Raw genomic sequence first — 16,685 nt, 5'->3', positions numbered from 1 at the left:
ATCTCTGAAACTGTATTTTATGCATGCACTGGTTTGTCGTGCAAAGCGAGCCAGCCTGGCAAGCAATGATTTGCACCAGTCAATGCACAATGTTAACATTCATTGGGCAAAATCCATGTTAAGCTGTCTCTGAGGGGCCTCAAAAGTATAAAGATAGGAGGAAGGAATTTTTTAAATATAGAGACTTTTAAATTTGAGCTGCAAAACATGTGTTGGATTGTCAGCTTTAAGTACACAAACAATCATTTTTGTGTGGCAAGGGAGGACATGGGGAAGGATGACAGAGACTTCTTTTTAAAAAAGATCAGTTAAGCAGAATAACATCCTTTTTTCTACGAAATATTAAAACTGTGTTTACATTTAAAAACCCTCTAGTTTCCTCTGCATTGTTCGCTCATCATCCCTCCTGCCACCTCTTTGCATCTTCCTGTGTAATGTTCTTTTTGCTGAGTTCTCTCCCCGTAGGTTTTGTTGGTTGGTTGCTTTTGTGGGGGTTAAGCACAGTTAATGAAGAGACAAATGTACGAGTAGCTGATAAGTCTTCTTACGTGATTTAGTTCTTATATTTAGATTCTATCATGTTTAGAACTCTTCTAGCCTTAAGCTATTTAAAGCTGCATCTGAGATTGAAATACTTGAGTTGGAAATCCTTTTACTCCATTCCATAATCAAAACCTGGCATTTCTGAGTAGATCGGATGTAGATCTCCTATCGTTCCTTTCTGGATGCTGTTCAGGGAGGACGCTACAGCTGGATGTAGATGTCTTGGAGCATCCTGTTACTCCTTTTGTGAAATGTGTTGTGTTCTGTGTTTAGGTGTTATATGAGTGGCACAACCTCAATCTTTGCAGCTATGAAGAGGAGTGAAATAAAAGGAAAATTCTGTGCCCAGAAGACGCAGTTCCCCTTTTTGTCTTAGTTCTTTAAAGAACAGAGATAATTTTTTTCTCCCAGCTTATGATACGGAATACCTTTGCATCTCCCCTCCACCCCCAAAAAAAAGGAGAGAGAAAAGTCAGAGGATAATGGTGAAGATGATAGAGGCTGTGAAAAATACCAGCTTCTCTGCTCTGCACTGCTCGTTGGTCTGAAGGATTAACAAGTCTGTAGCTGGAAAGTAGATGTGTTTTATGAATTCATTTAAGAAACTCTTTGCAACAAATAGCTTTCTGCAAGTGGCAGCAACCTCATTTCCTGGCCCTATTAGTGCACAAGTTGCAATACATAAGCTGGTAATTCCAGACAACAATAATTATGAGCTTTATGGAGGACAAGACAATCATACCCAAGGTTTGCCATCTGGTCTGTCTCTCAGCTGCCTTTCAACATGTTGTCAAATACTCTGAGAGTTTACACATCATAAATCTGTCACTAAAATAAATAAGCACCCGGAGCTCCCTGACTGTATTTCAGAAGTGCTAGGCTCTGCTCTTTTGGGGGTGGCGGTGTCAGAGCAGCACGGCTCTTCCTCAGATGGCTTAAGGTGGTGGTGGTGGTGGTGGGACAAGTCCTCTGTCTGAGCTGCTGAGGCTGTCGAGGCTGCCCCAGCCAACACCCTCCCTGCCTTTTCCAGCCTCCTCTCCTGCTCCTTGGGCAGAGCTGCAGGCAGCTAGCAGGAGTGGGGAAGATGCTGTGTTTGTTGCAGCAGAGGCTTGCTGTGAATGAAGAGTTCTTTCCCTGTGGCTTGGTGACGTTTCAGAAAGGGATGTTCAGACAGTGCTAGTGTATACATGTCTGTTTCCAAAGCAGTGTGGGTAATGCTTGAGCTGCAGAACTTTTTTTTTTTTTTTTTTTTTTTTTAATGAGAGTCACATAGCAAAAATTCTGCACTCTGTTTTGGAAGCATGGAGCAGAAGCTGCTGTCACCAAGGTACACCACCTCCCTCCTGCCTTTTCTTTTTGAACGCTTACTTTCCTTGGCCTTATCTTCAGCAGAAGCGGGGTAAAAACTTCCACAGGGAATTTCATTTGTGATATCAACTGGCATTTGTTGCAGCCAGCCTCTTTTTCCTGTGCATGTTACTCTGTAAATCATCCAAGAGTAATTAACTCCTCCATCATTAACTCCGCTATCTCAATGGGATGCCTAGCCGTCAGCATATTGCCCATCTCCTCTCTCATCCAGCTGACAGGGGCCATTGTCAGTTTCCATTTATAATGTTCTGAAAAGAGAAATTGTAGCTATGAGTAAATTCTCAAAATACCAAATCTATGCGAAGAACTGAATAGTTGTATTTCATTGGACAAACATCCGGCGTTCCCGTCCGTTCATTTGGGCCTTTCTGTCTCCAGGATCTGTCGATGGGGGAATGAGAGCACCTCCCATTGCCATATTTTGATTCTCATGAGACCTGTCTCTTACATCACTTAGAGGAATGTCAGTGGCCAAGCAGTTTAATCTCAAGATGCAGATTTCACTTTAAAAGGTTCTGCAAACAGAGACGTTAATAAATAAGTAATTAAAATACTTTGCACTTCTGTAACACTGGGTCTCAAGATAGTTTACTAGTGCTAATGAATTAAGTCTTGTTCCACCCAGTGTGAGGAAGCAGAGAGGAAGCACTGAGAGGGTCTGTGCAAAGGCGGAAACTAACCTGTACTACTTTTAACTCTAGCTTCCTCCTTTCCAATATGCCTTCCAATTTTGCTGGTATCTGAGCACCTCACAGTCTAATTATTTATTCTACGGTTATTCCTGCTAGTAGAAAAACACATCTAGCTATGCACAAACCTGTCACATGCTAAAGGTGACTTCTGTCTAAAGAAGTCTGTAGAGCAGATCTATGAATCAACACTAGGACAGAGAAAGTTCCTTGATTTAGCAGCTCAGAGTGTCTGGATTAGCAAAATGGTTGGATTAGCAGCTATTATAGTTACTATAAATTAATACAAGCTTCAGCAGAACTGGAACTTCAGCCCACATCCCTCCACTCTCTGACAGGCCATGTAACTTCAGCCTAAAAGTACTAGTTAATTTGATTTAGAGGTTGTGTGTGGACATAAGTCAGTTTAGGAGCAGTGCTTGTATTACAGGTTGTGCGACCAACTGAGGTGAGGCAAGGCAAGCCCCCGTAATACTCAGGATCATACCTGAAATCAGAATACATCAGCACCAAGCGAGACGGCATGGACAAAGATCTTTAAATTAATGCCAATAGGGCAAAATGTTGTGTGGGGAAGAGACACTTACTTAGGGTAACATGCTGATGTGGAGAAGCAAAAGACAAATCAAACCACAGATTAAGCCCAGTTGGAGCCCATGACAGGCATTTGGGGATTGCAGTCACTTATTTTGGATGAACAACAACTATAACAGGGTCTCTTTGCCCTTCGCTGTGGGAACTATGGATTGAAGCAATTTAGCTATGTTCAGATCAGACCACAGCGTTTTGCAGGCTCTCTGGCTGTATTCAAATTCGTTCTTGTGTCTCATGCAAAATGATGCAATTCAGCAACAGTTTGCCATTTAGACACAGGACTTTAAAACAACCAAATAACATGTTGAGGCAAAACAGAACATAGTGAGAAAGTCAAATATTCCAAGCAATCTAAAAATGTGGGTCTTAAACACCATATTATGTATCAAGATGAAATTACCAGCCTTAGTTAAGGTTTCTTTAATGTATTTTTATCCAATTGTGGCTGACTATAAAATACTATTGGTCTAAAAAATGATTAATTGTGAGTTGACAGTGGTTACCCCTTTTGCCAAACTGGTTAATATTGTCAGGTCCCAAGTTTTCCCACTGCTGTTTTTCAGTGGGCAGTGTTTAACTGGGCTGTTGTGCATTGAATCAAGTGAAGCAGAGTCTCTTAGGAACTCCTTCAGAGCAGACAAGTTGTTCATCTCTGTGTTAATCTCTCAGTCAAAACATGACAAAACAAAACATGGCAGGTCCTGCTTGACCAGCCTGATCTCCTTCTATGACCTGGTGAACTGCCTAGTGGATGAAGGAAAGGCTGTGGACGTCATCTGCCTGGACTTTAGCAAAGCCTTTGACACCGTCTCCCATAGCATTCTCCTTGGGAAGCTGGCAGCCCATGGCTTGGACAGGCGTGCTCTTCACTGGGTAAAAAACTGGCTGGGTGGCCAAGCCCAGAGCGTGGTGGTGAATGGAGTTAAGTCCAGTTGGCAGCCGGTCACGAGCGGTGTTCCCCAGGGCTCTGTTTTGGGGCCAGCCTTGTTTAATATCTTTATCAACGATCTAGATGAGGGGATTGAGTGCACCCTCAGTAAGTTTGCAGATGACACCAAACTGAGTGGGAGTGTCGATCTGCTGGAGGGTAGGATGGCCCTGCAGAGGGACCTGGACAGGCTGGATTGATGGGCCGAGGCCAACTGTATGAGGTTCAATGAGGCCAAGTGTTGGGTCCTGCACTTGGGTCACAACAACCCCATGCAACACTACAGGCTTGGGGAAGAGTGGCTGGAAAGCTGCCTGGTGCAAAAAGGACCTGGGGGTGTTGGTCGACAGCCGGCTGAACATGAGCCAGCAGTGTGCCCAGGTGGCCAAGAAGGCCAACAGCATCCTGGCTTGTGTCAGGAATAGTGTGGCCAGCAGGAGCAGGGAGGTGATTGTTCCCCTGTACTCGGTGCTGGTAAGGCCGCACCTGGAATACTGTGTCCAGATTCGGGCCCCTCAATTCAAGAAGGACATTGAGGTGCTGGAGCGTGTCCAGAGAAGGGCAGCAAGGCTGGTGAAGGGTCTGGAGCACAGGCCTTATGAGGAGTGGCTGAGGGAACTGGGGTTGTTTAGTCTGGAGAAGAGGAGGCTGAGGGGAGACCTTATCGCTCTCCACAACTACCTGAAAGGAGGGTGTAGTGAGGTGGGTGTTGGTCTCTTCTTCCAAGCAGCCAGCAATAGGACAAGAGGAAATGGGCTCAAGCTGCGCCAGGGGAGGTTTAGGCTGGAAATTAGGAAAAATTTCTTCACGGAAAGAGTAGTCAAGCGTTGGAACAGGCTGCCCAGAGAGATGGTGGAGTCACCATCCCTGGAAGTGTTCAAAAAACAGGTAGACGTGGCAATTTGGGACATGGTTTAGTGGGCATGGTGGTGTTGGGATGATGATTGGAATGATGATCGTAGAGGTCCTTTCCAATCTTAATGATTCCTAGTTTCTACTTTCATTAAAAATAATCCAGCCACCAAGCCAGGAAACATGAAATTGCTACTCTTCCCTTAATTGGTTTAATGGAGGACTTGGTAGTGTTAGGCTAATGGTTGGACTGGATGATCTTAAAGGTCTTTTCCAACCTAAACAATTCTATGATTCTGTGTGTCCCACCTCCTAAACGTAATCTTGGAAAGAGTCCCTGTTAAACTCCTGCTGCTCTCTTAGCCTCCCTCTTTCCCACTCTAGCACTTTTCCTCACTTTTGGTGAGCCCTCTCCACTTGCCCTGGGCCTGTCTTGGAGGTTTAAACACTGAACTGGGTGCCAGAAAGTCTTGGTTCTGCAAGTGACTCGCCATTGGACAAGTTACTTACTCTTCTGTAAATGAATTCTTTCCTTCATAAAATTATTATTATACTTCCTGACACACAAAAACATGGGACAGCTTTGGCTAGTGCATTTCCCTGCCATTTTTGGACACACAGACTCAGCGTACATAGAGCTGTGGGCGCTTATCCGCATGTGGTGGGTTGACCTTGGCTGGCTGCTGGTTGCCCACCCAGCCACACTCTCACTCTTACTATTTGATGGGGTGGGGGAGAGAATAAGATGAAAAAATGATTGTGGATCAAGATAAAGACAGGGAGATCACTTAGTAATTGCCATCACAGGCAAAACAGTCAACCCGATTTATTGCCAATTATAATATATTTGGATGGTGAGAAATAAGAACACATTCCTCCCAGCCCCTGCTGTTTTCCCCAGGCTAAACTTTGCTCTTGCATTCCCAACTCCTCTCCTTCCCCCCCAGCCCTGAGCGGTGCAGGGGGGTATGGGGAATGGGGGACTGCAGTCAGTATGTAACGCTTCCTCTCTGCTGCTCCTTCATTCTCACACTTTCCTCTGCTCCAGCATGAGCTCTCCTGGGGCTGCTGTTCTTCAGGATAAACCTGGTCCTGCTCAGGTCCTTTACGGGCTGCAGTTCCTGTCAGGAGAACCTGCTCTTGCATGGGCTCTCCACCTGCCACAGTTCCTTCACGGAATATCCCACCTGCTGCAGCGTGGGGTCCTGCACAGACTGCAGCGTGGGTCTCTGCTCTGGCACGGTCCTCTCCATGAGCTGCAGGGAGATAGCTGCTCCAGCCTGGTCTCTCCAGGGGCTGCAGAGAAACCTCTGCTCCGGCACCTGGAGCACCTCCTCCCTGCCTTCGTCTGAGGCCTTGGTGCTCACGCGGCTGCTTCTCACACGTTTTTCCTCTCTGCCGTGCCGAGTTTTGCCCTTTCTTAAATGCATTTTCACAGAGGTGCCACCAGCCGCTCTGACGGCTCGGCCGGGTCCTGCTGCGGGTCTGCTGCGGAGCTGGGTGGAACGGGCCTGGGGCAGCCCCTCGCCTCCCCTCACGGGGCCCTGCGGCCCCCCCGCCCGTGCCTGGGCACACACCCGATACACTGAGGTATCCGAGTTAGGAGAGGTGTCTCACTGGAATCCCTCTTTGGTCAGAGGAAAGAGAAGGGCTTCTCATGAGGGCAGTTCCACTCTTGGGTAAATCTGATCTGCACTTCATTTGCATTCTTCTGCTGGTTATAGATCTGTACAACCTAGATCCTAAAGCTTCATGTGAGTTGGGATTAGTCTACACACCTGATCATTTCTGTAAGTACTGTGGGTGGGGTATACAGCCAGGTATTATTTCTGTAAGGCCGTAGTTCACAGAAAGCCCTGCTTCCATAGCTGTAGTGGTTTCTCCTAAGACCTGCTATGGGCAGAATTTTTATCTGGTCAAAGGGGCCCAATCCAGCATCACTGAAATACTGGATGCACATCACTAGATAGCATCTAGACCATGGCTAGGTCAACGGTCCATCGCATGTCTTTGAAGCAGACAGTGCGCTTTTTATGTAATCTTTCAATTTATTTGGCTTTGGTTCACACTAGAAGCAAACATATGTAGCACAGCAAAACGTATTTGGCTTGAGCTCTCTTAATTTGGCATATTTAACATGAGTGATTGCTTCATTTATTTAGCAGAATTCATGTAAACCAGCAACCCTGCACAGATGAAGAACAGAGAACAGCATCTACAGTAACATGCCCATAACTTCTCTTTAGTTTTGCAGTGGTTCTGCCATTTTCCTGTGGGATTGCACACTAATGCTTGTGCCTTTCCATGAGCCACATCTAAGCTTACATTGGATGTTTTCTTTTCTTTTTTTTAAAGGAATTAGCTAAGAGGACTCCCTCGAAGCATCCTGATCACCCAGCTGTCCAGAACGCATTGCAGGCAATGAAGACAGTCTGCACAAATATCAACGAGACCAAGAGACAGATGGAGAAACTGGAAGCCCTTGAACAGTTGCAGTCCCACATTGAAGGATGGGAGGTATGATGTAGGACTAGCAAGCTCCCTGGAGGCAGGTCGCTACACAGTTTAATAGACTGAAGTTTAGTGACTCATACTGTGTACGGGGATTTCCGTTTCTTATATGATGTGTAAATGCTCTTGAAAGTGTGGCCGGCATCACTCTGACGAGTTTAGTCTTTAGTGATTATTTTGGGTGTGCAGGCTGCTGCTAAATTGTAGCAGAACAAACGGATTGAAAGGTGTTGGAGCTAGAATGGACTGAAAATTCAAATGGGCACATCTCATTTGAAAGACAAATAGGTCTAGAAGATGAAATCAGGACTGGTCTAAACAACAGAAGTTTCTCTTTCCATTCCTACAAGCCTTTAGTTTTTTGGAAGCTTTGAAAGTTAGCTCACTTAGCTCCATACAGATTTCCTGTATAAAAGATAAAGGTTAGATTAACAAGCATTAGATTAGAAAGCAACTGGTGTATTTGTGTTTGCTCCAGTTAAGTTACTCATGGATGTTTTTCTAGTCATGTGTTTATCAGTAGGTGGATCTCTGTGTAGGTGGATATGTGTAGGTAGAAACATTTACTGTGGGAGGGAGAAAAATAAGAATGTGAAGCTTGGGGGAAGAGGAAATCTGGAAAAAGAACCCCTCAGTAGAAATACTGGGAAGTCAGGATGATGTGCAAAGGGTTGGCAGCTCATCTTGTGATGACTTTAGTTGAGGTCCTTGAATCAGTGGAGTTGGAAGCCTCTGGTGCTCTGTAGGGAGTCAGTGGTGTTAAATGGTCTCATGGAGAGAATGGCGTCGGCGTGTAGTGAGACTGACATTTAAAATGTTGAGGCTGATCATTGCCAGCTGAGGATTTCTTAGCTGAGGACACTTTGTTAGAGGTCGTGTAAACTTCCTCATGTTCGGACTCTTGGGTGCTCTCCATGACTTTCTTTTGGGTTGTTTTTTATCTTTCGTGTATGTTTTAAACCTTGCTCATTTTTTCCCTGAAGGATGTTTTTGGCATCCAGCTAAAGATGTGAGAACAACCCAGATATCCAGCTGTGTATTTTTTGGATAGCAAGCTCAGCAAACAAAGTCATATAATGTTCTGTGTAGCAAGACTTGTAGAAACAGTTAAAACCATTTGAGGTTCAATGCAGCTCATGGGTCATCTAGGCAAGAGGCATGGTTTGAGCTCTGGAGCCTCAATCATGACTGTTAAAGTGTCCATGATGCCGTGAATGAAGTGGTATCCGAACTTACTGCCTTTGGTTTTTTTTAGGGGTAACTTATCTACAGCAACATTCTGGGGCTGAAAACCCTTTCAGATTTGTTTATATACACTGTTTTGTAACAGTCACCTAGTAGGTCACTGCTCAAAATTTCAAAAAGGAAGAAGTGTTTTTCCCTCCCAGTAAGCTGTGGAACTTTTCTAAATTATTCTAGTGGCATATTAAAAGGAGGACAACTAGCTTTATACGTCACAGACACATGCCAATGCTCAACATGATGGCATTTTTTTTTTTTTTTCTTCTGTATATGTAAAGAAGTTTGAAACTGATTGACAGATTCCTATCTTGGATTTCCACAGTGCTAGGGGTCTTGTAAATTATGACTCTAGAGCAAAGTACTGTGTTTGTAAATAACTCGTTTTAGTTCTTTCAGATGTATTTCACAGTTTATTCCTAATGAGAAGGGCTCCTAACTTCTATCTACGGAAACCTGCAATTGCTGAATTAAATAAATTTTCAGCTTAACAATGCGGTGGTGTAAGCCACAAAGCTGGCTGTAGGAGGAAGTCTACAAGGCAATTCTATTTTTAGTTCACCTGATGACAATCTGTCCTATGAAATAGAAAATTTCCCTTTTCTGTTAGCATGGATATGGATTCTGAAACACTGGTGCCTGTATATATATACAGTTGTATACCATACATGCTATTTCGACAAGGCCTACACCTTCCGTTTTAATCCAAGACATCTAAATTGTCAAAAAAAAGTGAAGATCAGCTTATTTATGACCAAATATTTTACAATTATAAGGGATGTAGCCTGAATCTGGGGAGTGTGCAAGCAGCCCAACATGAAGTTTGGTGTTAATTTGGTCACGTAATTTGGAACAGGCTGCACCTTGTCTAATGTTTCTGTTTAACCAAACCAGCAGTTTCACTGGTTTCTATAACTTTGCACTTCCTTCCAGCTGTCCCAATGGACCGTACCTGGTGTGATCTTCATCCTATTGCCATCAGTGCCACCCTTAATATTTCCAACATGAAGAACAGCGTAACATCATTTTGCTTCTGCAGTGTCTCTTTTTGCTCTTGAGAGTCATCTGTAGCTTCACGAAGAGCACTAGTTGTTTAGAGCGTTTTCCTCAGTTCAACATTTTTTTTCTTCAACATCTCTACCCACCAATCTGCGTCTTCTTCTCTGATACAACTATCACTATCATACACTGAGCGTATACCGGCATCATCCTGTCAGTCTTTTTCTGAGACAGATTGTAATGAGATGACAGATTATAATGTTAAAGTAGGCCAAGTCTGAAGCCGCTGAAGGCCTGCAGCTTAATCAGAGGTCTGTTCATCAAAATGAACCCTGCTCAGATTCATTCTTTTGGAATGCACAGAATCCTTGTAGATGTATGTTATGGATTAGTCTCAGGCAGGTCAATTTGATTCTGGTTAATCCTTCTGGGAACCAAAGACTAGTTTAAAAAAATGAGAAAGAAAAGTAGAGGATGCATGAGAAGACCAACTTTTGTATATAATGTTTCTGTTTGCTTAGTGAAGAACAAGTTTATATGCTGTTTCTGTTAATTCCATATTGATTTTTCTGTGGGGAGAGCTCCTCCTCATGAGTCCTTGTGAATTATTTTTACTGAACAATGGCTACATATCCCCAAATTCTCCCAGTCTGAAATGCGTAGGGAAGCAAAACCCCCATCACAGAACAGCGTGAGTTGTAAGATATGTGTTAGTGCTTAGGCAGATCAATCATTTTATAATTGGCTGTAATTTGCAATTCCACTAGCTATGATGTTTTCTTTTTCTCTCCCCCCACAGCGTAATCCCACTTAGAAAGGTGAGAAATCCTGTGTTGTCTCTGAAAACATCAAATAAATCTTCTTACTCTGTTTCTTAATATTGAAAAAAACCTCTCAAATCTGTATAAATGGGAAGTAGCTAGGTCAACAGCAAACAGGAAATGCATCAACAGTGTTTAGATACCATCATGATGGGTCTGATGGAAAAATTCTAATATTCTTAGACTTTTGGGCGAGAAGCAACCGTTGAAATTGCTTGCTTTCACTTCCTGCACAAAATAGGCCAGATAATTTTACCCAGCAATTCCTGTGTCGGTAAAAGATTGACTGCAATTACTGATATCACTGTGCTCATTGCTTTTGCAGTCTTAGGGTATCTTTCAGAAAATTAAGTACTTGATGTTGAGGTGCTCTGAAGCCTTGATTTCTCCATGGGCAAAACACATGAGGAGCATGCTTTTATATTGTACAGTCAGTCAGTTTCTGTTCCTATTTGTGTATGTGCTAGTAGGCCTTCGAGGTCATAATTCTGAGATACAGTGATTTCTCCTGGAGACAGCAACAGGTCATTTTCAAAATAGCAAGTACCCATTTCTGGACATGAATTAACTCTGTCTATAGAATGAATAAGAAAATAAAAACATATCAGGACAGCAGATGGAACTATTACATCTATACATGTTCCTGCATCATTCTACCCAGAACGTATAGAAACACATATGTGGAACACACAAATTGGTGCTGTGTACTTGGCAGCCTTTAAAGAACAGCCCCATCCTTGTTAACTAAAAGCAGTGCATGGACAGCACAGCTGGCAAGGTTTGATTTAGAAAATGGTGTAATCAGAGCTTCATTCACACCTTTAGAGTGACTGTATTGCATTTAGAAAGGATGATTTCAATTCAGTGATTTCCCCTGAATAGCTTGATGGCAGCAGACTGCACCTTCCTCAAAAGAAAAAAAAAAACACCACCAAAAAAAACCCAAAACAAAAAGCGAATCACACATGCAATGCCTAAAATCATTCAAACAAATCTTTCTGGGATGACTTTCTAGATGGAGCTGGATTCCATGCCTGTGCACAGAGATGTCTTCAGTTTCTTTTAGTGGGGTGAATTGTGTTTTACAAAGTTGTTCTATTATTTGTGAATATAGGGTTAATGGACCTTTGGAAATCAAGCAGTGTTGTTGATATCGAATGTCTTGCAATGCAAAGCTAGTTCTCTTTTCCAGAAAGACTCAGGGCATAAATCTAATTCACTTCCTTATCTGCATGTTGGCCATGGAAGGAAGTTACCATTACCCTAAGTTGTTCTTCCTTCCAACTCAAAGAGAAATGCAAAAACTAATAAGTGATCCAGAACTGGGTGGTAAATGTTTTCAGTGCCTCAGGGTATTTTTCCGAAAAGGGACCTTTATTGCTAGGATGCTCTTGTACCTTTGAATTAATACTAGATCAAGGAATTTAAGGCTAGTGCCTAAGATTTAGTCAAATCTTGTTTGGTCAGTGGAACAGCTGAGGAAGAGATTCTCAACTGTGTGTGTTCAGAATGTGGGGACACTTAGAGTTTGACTGTCCTGAGAGCAACCTGGAACAGTCCTGTAGTTGTTTTTCATTTGGGCCCAACTGCTTTGGTCCTAAAGGGCCCCATTTAAAGGACCATATGATCACTTTTCCTAGGGATAATCTGAGTAACTGTTTGGGGAGTGTGTGGTTTAGAGTGATCTGCTGTGGTTTTCAGCTTCTGGGCATCCTCACAGGGTAAAGTGTCTTGAGCACCAGGCTGAGTTATCTCTGGGGCTGTCTGGTGCGTATAATGGCTTGCACACAGCAGCTAGCACAGTGTCCAGGACCCAGCCTCTGGTTTTCATGGCTATGTTTCTAACTTGCATGTGTTTATTAGAATTCCAGAAAGGTGTGCACCTGCATATACTTCTAACAAAAAAGATGGTTTTGCAGAAAGATGGTTAACAGTGACGTGTGTCAGTACCAGAGCTGCAATGTTAGACAAATACCATTATTCTTTTGTAAAGCATTCCTAAAGCTATCACTTGTGATATTTGCAATGATAGCTCAGGGTATGAAGGGAAGACTAATGGTCTTGAGAGACTCACAATACAGCTGCTTTGAGAGTGAAAGATTTCTTCAGGAAAAAGTCTCCTGGAGTTTAATAGGGAAGATTTATTGTAGTGTATGAGGGCTCAAAAAAAATATTTGTAATCCGGAGAAAACATGGTGTGTTTAGCCACATTAAGAAATAGAGGACTTCCTTCTTACGAATGCATCAGTTATCTCACAGTTTAATGACGTGCAGATAAGATAACAGTGTTTTAGTAAAAATCCTTCCTTGTGCACAGACACAAAAAGTTAAAAATAAAGAATATCTCTTTTCTGTGTTTCAGGGGTCAAATCTAACAGATATCTGCACACAGCTCTTGCTCCAAGGGACTTTGTTAAAAATTTCAGCAGGGAATATCCAGGAGAGAATGTTCTTTCTATTCGATAATCTACTGGTCTATTGCAAGAGGAAATCCAGGTGAGTCCCTCTGTCTTTACAGTTTTATAATGGGACCATTCAGAAGTTTTGTAAGTAGAAAGTATGATCAATTACTGAGCACCCACTGTATTACCTGTTGCTCTGTAGGGCTGAGTCACAGGTGTGACTTTCCTCTGTTCTTACCTGTTGCTATTACTTAGACTATACGAGAAAGAAGGCACTGTATGGTAGGATAAATATACCAGACAGTAATGGGGTCCCCACCCTGAGAAGTGCACAATCCAAAGGCAGAAATTGATACAGTGCAGAAAAAACACAGAGTGAATTTTTACAGCTGGAGAGCTTCCCAGAGCAGATGGGTCTCCAGGAGTGATGTGAAGAAGGAGGCCTTGCCAACTTTCATTGTGAGGTTATTCCAAGCAGAAGAGGGTGACGTGAAAAATTATATAAAGCCAAGAAAGAGGAAAGTGGAAGACTAAGAACGCATTAAATAGATGCAGGGCACAGAGGAGTGAGGAAGAGATGAAGATTAGCAAGTTGCTGTTCATCATTTGCAGTCCATGTGTTCTTTGTGTTGTCTTCCTTTCTTACCCTAGTAACAATATTTGCATCATTCCACCTTATACAACTTAAGCATTATTAATACCTACTGCTTATTATTAAAATAGCATTGGCAGTGTGGAGGGCAGTTTCCTTCTGCAGCAACTATACGCTATTTCAGTTCCTGAGCTTTTCACCTTCGCAGCTCCAGTCTCATTCTCATGTCTTGGTCTTTTCTGAATTTACAATGCATTCTCTACACTCCAGGTTCCCCTCCTGCTCCCTTTCCTGTAATATCCTCCCCCTTCTTCAAGTTATACTTCCTTACTGGTGATGGCCAACCCAATTAGAAATTCTCAAAACCCAGAGTGTTTTCTCTAAAGAAAATTCTCATATCTCAAAATTTGGGTTTATTTCCTAGTTTTTTGTTCAGTAGAAATTTTGGAACCATTAAACTGGGAAAAAATAATTTCAGTAATGTTCAGACTTTTTGTGTGGATAATGCTGAAACTATACAACATAAATACAAATTACTAGGTGAAATCTACATTTGAAATTATTAGAATGTAATCTAAACATTTAAATTGAAAAAAAATTACAGAATTCAATCTTACATGGCTTTTAATATTATCTAACTGAATCATTCTGACTCTGCTGAAATGAAGCAAGAAAGATGAAACATTTCATTTTGATACTTTACCAGATTTGTCAAAATCCAAACTTCCATATGCAACAGAGTTCAGAAATTTGTGTGTCTTCTAAGGGAAAACTATTCCTTATCAAAAAAAAAAAAAAAGAATCAGTTTGATATCTAATCTTTTACTTTTACAGAGCTCTTCGAAACTGGTTTTCTAGTCCCGTTTGTAGTTCAGGTTAGCCTAGCCCCTCCCGCACTGTGCAGGCATTTTTCCCGGAATACTGAGATTTAGAAAACAAAATGTTCTACTGCCTTTTAAGCAACCGTCTGTTTTTGTACAGGAGATACTACTGAGCTAATCTGCAGTTTGGCTTGATTTTGGAGGAGGCTGTTGTAACACTTTGATTTTCCCAAAGGATCAATATTGTTTGTCTAATAATGTAGCTTGAACTGATGAAATGTCCAAAATCTGATTTCCATTAAAAAGTAGAATATTTTATTAAGTCTGCTGAGAATTGCCTAATGAAAAATATATATTTAGGGATTGCTGAACAACTTTAATTTTGGATATTTCTCCTGTCTAGCTGCTGTTTATAATTAGTCCGGGATGGAAATGTCTGTCCAGTTGTGCTGGTGTGATCATTTGGCCAGCTGCTTGACAAACAACTGACATTTTAGTGGGACACAGATTTTGGAAGAAAAAAAACCAAAACAAAATCCAAAGTCTGCCTGGGTCTGTTCCTAACTTGAAATTGAACGACTGGTTCTCATCTCGCTTATACTGTGCTTACCTTGTAGAAATCACTGGAGTTTTCCTTGATTGAAAAGTGCAGTCAGAATTCAGGCCTCAGTCTTTGATGAGTAGTTAACAATGCAGCCATTTGAATTTGGGCATCATATCTTCTCACAATAGCATAAATGAGGAGTAGTGTTGTTGAGACCAATTTAAGATGTGTTTAGAATCAGAATTAGATCTGTGAGTTTAGATCCAAGACTGCAATCTCATCTTTTGCAGAAGCTTGGGGAAGTCTGACAAACTGATGACATAGATTTTCAGGGCTGAGTATTGTTTTGTATTTTTAGCAGGATCATAGACTGCAGTTTAAATTGAATCCTGATGTCAGGAACAATATATTTCATGTGGGGAAATGGGCTGAGTATTTAAAGGGTTTCACTAAGGCTGCCAGGACAGCTTTTCTTTTGACTCTGACAGTTGTCTTTAGAAAATGATGTAATAGCTCCAAGATCTCGGTCCCCGTCAGTCTGAATGGATGTAAATGTATGGTCATCACTAAAGGTATACTTTTGTCACTAAAGCTAGTCGTAAAAGGAAAAATTGTTCAGAAAGACTTGGTGATTCTCCTCTCACCTCAGTTTATCATAGATATTTCACTTTGACGGAAATTTTCTCCCCAGCTGTTTTTTATTGCCATATTCCTTGAATCTTAGAGCTCCTGGCAAGTTGCCACGGCAGTCCCTTCGCTGTACAGAGTTGGACACCTGCCATCTCAAATGATGATCGCTTGACCAGTTGTGTTTTGGTTCACATAGCAGGGTTGTTCTTAGATTAAAGCTCAGCAGGTGTCAGTTGGATAGTTTTGAACCTACTCTAGACGTAAAAACCAGAACATAACTAGCAAGGAAAAGTGCTTTCCTGAATTTTTTTGTAAGACGCTTCAACAGAGACACTATAAAGCTTGTGGATAAGGATGTAAACTTCGGTTCAAAATCGCCAGTGCAGCACCTTCACAAATGCCGCATACAATGGCATTTAACACACATGACAGACCATGTGACACTAGCCTTTTTACGTGTTTCACTTCATATTTGAAAATTGGTACACATACCACAAATTTATCAAAGCTTTAGGCAAACAGAGGAGTCAAATGTAACATTGGGTCAGGTGATACTGCAGTTTTCATCCCAAAGCCATGTGCAGTTCAGCCATACTGGCATTTCAATCAGTTCTTCATCAAGAACATAAACCTTGAAAGGCATCCAGTCTTCACTTAATCTTGCAAAATCAGCTCTTTATCGCTGTACTGACACTCTTGTATGCTTACCTTTGTGACCTGATTGAGTATTCCAATTATTTAAAATCAGAGACATGGTCAAACACCACAAAGCACTGTATTGGAATCCTTTTTTAATAGTCATATCTCAGGTTCATTTATGCATGTATGTGGTACACTGTTTGCTTGTGTGTTGCTGACAGTCTAAATCGTAATTGCAGAGTTACTGGGAAAAAACCATCCAAACGGACGAAATCAATCAACGGGTCCCTGTATATCTTCAGGGGCCGAATAAACACAGAAGTCATGGAGGTGGAGAATGTGGAAGATGGAACAGGTAAGAGACCAAATGCTGTCTTTTAAGAACACAGCAAGTCCAGATCTTGTGTTTGAAGTTGGTACAAAAGTACTCATTCATCTCCTTTAATGAAATTGTAAGTAAGCTATGTAACTTCCGATGCCTTCGTTATTAGACCAACTTGCATAGTTGAA

The 16,685-nt window shown here is 42.0% G+C and overlaps 1 protein-coding gene across 2 annotated transcripts in view; it reads left to right on the top strand.

The window, feature by feature from the left end:
• The window catches only part of PREX1 (phosphatidylinositol-3,4,5-trisphosphate dependent Rac exchange factor 1), a 175,244-nt gene that overhangs the window by 92,151 nt on the left and 66,408 nt on the right, over window positions 1–16,685 (top strand). The window contains exons 6-8 of one of the 2 annotated variants that reach the window (XM_075720969.1): window positions 7,333–7,494; window positions 12,910–13,043; window positions 16,415–16,530. In XM_075720969.1, the coding sequence (XP_075577084.1) occupies window positions 7,333–7,494; window positions 12,910–13,043; window positions 16,415–16,530 (412 nt within the window). Of the gene's footprint in view, window positions 1–7,332; window positions 7,495–12,909; window positions 13,044–16,414; window positions 16,531–16,685 lie in introns of those variants that run through there. The other variant, XM_075720970.1, reaches the window with a different exon arrangement.

This window comes from Pelecanus crispus, chromosome 14 (assembly GCF_030463565.1).
Source record: "Pelecanus crispus isolate bPelCri1 chromosome 14, bPelCri1.pri, whole genome shotgun sequence".
In the NCBI taxonomy this organism is placed as follows: domain Eukaryota; kingdom Metazoa; phylum Chordata; class Aves; order Pelecaniformes; family Pelecanidae; genus Pelecanus; species Pelecanus crispus.
This window is presented reverse-complemented; position numbering and strand designations above follow the sequence as displayed.